Raw genomic sequence first — 3932 nt, forward strand, 5'->3', positions numbered from 1 at the left:
GAGAAGAAAATTCTTTGTTCTCTGGAGATTTCTCACGAAGACTGGACGAACGATTTAGAGAACCACGTGGTTGGACAGACGATACCTGCTTTTCTTCAAAGCTATTGAGTTGAGATCTGTGATTCGGTTTATCACCAGAACTATATCTATAAGTAACATTACTTTTAGAAATTTTAGAAGCAATTTTAGTTTCATTTTTTGACACATCTTCAGATCTGTCACCGTCCCTAGAGTTTTTGATTTCAAAAGCATTATCATCATCATCATCATAATCATTTTCCATTGGAATGAAGTTCAGGTTATCTCCGGAACGGCTAAGGAATTTGGATGCCTCAAGGTTACTTGGTGTTATTTCTGTGCTCAAACTTAAATCATGCAAACTGTTGCTTTTGCGCAACCCCTCATTGTAGTGTTTGTCATTTTTGTGCTTCAAACTACGGACACCGCGGTAAGTGTTCGGAGTTTTGAGTTTATCAATGTCAAATCTATCAAACGATCGTGCATTTCGAATCAATCCAACATAACCAGATTGTCTGCCAGTTTGAGAACCATGAGTATTTACAGAATCTTCCGAAGACAAAGACTGGAAAGAAAGCAAAAGAGACAAATTAAAAAACAAGATTTACAAATTTATCAAAAAGTATTTCTATATTGTCAGGTCTCACCATGTTTAGATTAAACAATTATAATTAATGCAATATTACTTCCACCATATTTCAATTACTAGAGAAAGTAAAAGGAACTGAGTCTGTGATAATTTATTCAGTGCCTTAAATCAACCCAACAGTGTGCAAACCCATTATTTTTCTATTTTTTTGCCTCTACTTTCTACAACCACAACATTTTCATTGTCATCATTATCGTACACTATTTGCAGCAGGCTGACGACACCACAACAAAAGTCTTCCCAATAAAGATGGAGTTCTTCCATCAGATAAAGCCATAGCACTACTTCATTCTGACTTTCTCTTGGTGTTTTCTTGGCAGAGACATTGGGGTGGTTTGCCATTGCCTTCCATAACTGGATGGTCGTTGGCTCACAAAGAGCTCATCCGTCCTGTGGCATGGCTTGTTTTTAGTCCTGCTGGGTGTCCAGAGACCTTCTTCATAAGAGCAGCAAGCTACTCAAGTAGGGGAACCAGTTTAGCAGCTGACCATTCAACCTCAGAACAGGTAGGACTGATTTACATGGCACCAGCAGCAGATCTCAGTAGCCTGTGATGAGAACCCTGACCTGACTAACAACACAATCTACATCACCTGAAAAATCCAGCCAGTGATGTATAAAGTCATCTGTTAGTGACCAGTGATGCAGAAGGCCATTTGATAATGACAGGTGAGGTAGAAGGCTATCAGAGTGTCCAGTGGCACATGTGGCTATGGGAGAGCAACCAGCTGTGTATGTGGCCATCAGTGCATGTGGCTACCAGCAGCACACAAAGCCATTGCAGAGTGACCAGCGGTGCACATGGCCATCGGAGAGTGACCAGTGGTGCACATGGCCATCAGAGAGTGACCGAGGATGGACATGGCCATCGGAGAGTGATCGACGATGTACATGGCCATCTGATAGTGACCAACGATGTACATGGCGATCGGAGAGTGACCAATAATGAATAAAGCCATTTGATGTTGAACAGTGAAGTATAAAGTTATCAGAGAGTCTTGTTAAAAAATAAAAATAAAATCAGTTGTAAATGATATTGTTGTCTAATAGACTGTGTTCTGTGTTCCAGACTGTGTTCTGTTAGTTTCTACTAATCTTTAAGATTAATCTAAATCCTCATCCCCAGTTATTAAAGACCTAGTAACATTCATAGTCTTATAATACAACCCACCACACTTGTTTACATTAATGAGAAAACAACGTTATAATGATGCTTTATATATAATTAGAAGCAAGAATCTAAAAAGTTCCATTTCTCCAGCAACTATCCTATGTCAGAGGGGATGGCCAACACTTGGAGTGGGAAGCTTTTTCTCCTCAAAGTTTCTCATAAGCCCACACACACATTTTACACACACACATGAATGTATACAACAGGATTCTTCCAGTTTTCAACAATCAAACTGACCCTCAAAAATTTGATCAGATCAGGGCTAAGATACTTGCTCAAGGTGTCACACACTGAGCCTGGACCATAAACCCGGGGTTGTAAAGCAAACTTCTTTACTGCGTGTGTATGTGTGTGTGTGTTTCTTCCTCCATACCACCACTTCACGGTTGGTAAAGATTTGTTTGTATCCCTGAATGTAATTTATTGAGAAAAGGGGACCATGTGCCAGCCTTAAAATAAATCCTGGGGTTGATTTGTTCAACAAATGTGGTGCCCCAGCATGGCCACAGTCCAATGACTGAATTAAGTACAACAAACAAAAAATGTGTGAGTGTGGGTATGTGTGCACATTTGTGCATGTCTGCATGTGCATAGGTGTGCATGCATGCATAGGTGAGTGCTTGTGTGCAAGAACATGTGTGGTACATTAAGTGCCCAAGTAGTTACTGTAAAGTGCTGAATGTTAAAAACTGGGACGGCCATGGACAGGAAGGGAGTTTTAGAGAGAAGTGGCTGAGTGGAGGTGTGAGGGGTAGGGTGGTGTTAGGGTTAGGGCAGGGGATGACGGAAGAGGAGGAAATTTGGTAAATAGTGATAAGGTAGCAGCAGCAACAGCAGCTGCATGCAATGGTGAAGGAGAAAGCGAGAGGACTAGATAATGTAGCATGTGAAATCCCACTCGTAGTGATGGTGGTCATGGTGGGATTAGGGGGGGGGGGAGAAAATACTCAAGTCCCAGAACTTGTAGGGCCAGTTCTATGGTTTCCATGGCATGTAAGTGACAGGTCACGACATTCCCTCTGAACAAGGTTCCAGTTCATTGCAGGGCAACTCTCATTTCTGCCAGTTGAGTGAACTGGAGTGATGTGAAATGAAGGGTTTTGCTCAAGAACAAAATGCCTTGTCCAGCCTGGGAATTGAAACCACAACTACATGATTCTGAGTTCAAAACCCTCACCACTAAGCTATGCACCTTCACACAGAAGGGTAGAAAAAAAAGAGAAGGAAATTGTTATTTCTGAATTTTTTTCCTTTACTTGTTTCAGTCATTAGATTGTGGCCATGCTGGGGCACCGCCTTGAGGAATTTCAGTCAAATGAATGAACCCCAGTGCTTTTTCTTTTGAAGTTTGGTACTTGTTCTATTGTTCTCTTTTGTTGAATTGCTAAGTTACGGGGACATAAACACACCAACATCACTTGTCAAGTGATGGTAGGAGACAAACAGACAGACACACACACATGACAAGAGCTGGCAATGCCCAGAGCAGCACCAGCTTTCATTGTCTGTTTTGGTTTGGTTTCTACAGTTGGATGCCTTTCCCAACACCAACCACTTTACAAAATGTTCTGGGTGCTTTCTTTACTTGGCATCAGCACTTTGTATGTGACCCCAGCGCTTTGTATGTGGCACCAGCGCTTTGTATGTGGCACCAGCACTGTCTCTTCTGCTCTCATGGGACAATTCTGTTGTAGTGGGTCTTAGTACAGCAATATGCCATATATCTTGGTTCTTTGTCATCTCCTCTCATAAAAAAAAAAATGGTTTTTAAGGTACCATTTTTTTTTTTTGGTTTTGTTGGCCAGACCCAGGAAATAAATGCTGTGATTCCTTTTGGAACGAGTTCAGGACCACAATACGATCACAACAAAAAAGTTTGAAACTTCTAACCATCAGGCCAATAGCACCTCCTGCTCTCCCAATTTTCTCTTCCTTCTATCAAAGGAAACAGAACTTACATAAATTTATTTATTCGGGGATATATTAGAGCAAAACATTTGATAAAAAACAACAAAAAGTGTTTTCTCTTTATGTTTAAAGCTGTCTGACTGGTTTTTCTGTAGAAAGACAAGAAATAGATTAAAACTGTTTGGT

General features: G+C 40.9%; 1 protein-coding gene across 1 annotated transcript in view; it reads right to left on the reverse strand.

Moving 5' to 3' along the window:
- Positions 1–3932, reverse strand: part of LOC106876527 (putative leucine-rich repeat-containing protein DDB_G0290503) — a 259001-nt gene that overhangs the window by 94603 nt on the left and 160466 nt on the right. The window contains exon 6 of the mRNA XM_052966733.1: positions 8–583. Within this exon, the coding sequence (XP_052822693.1) occupies positions 8–583 (576 nt within the window). The remainder of the gene's footprint in view (positions 1–7; positions 584–3932) is intronic.

Source organism: Octopus bimaculoides, chromosome 3, assembly GCF_001194135.2.
Source record: "Octopus bimaculoides isolate UCB-OBI-ISO-001 chromosome 3, ASM119413v2, whole genome shotgun sequence".
NCBI classification, from domain to species: domain Eukaryota; kingdom Metazoa; phylum Mollusca; class Cephalopoda; order Octopoda; family Octopodidae; genus Octopus; species Octopus bimaculoides.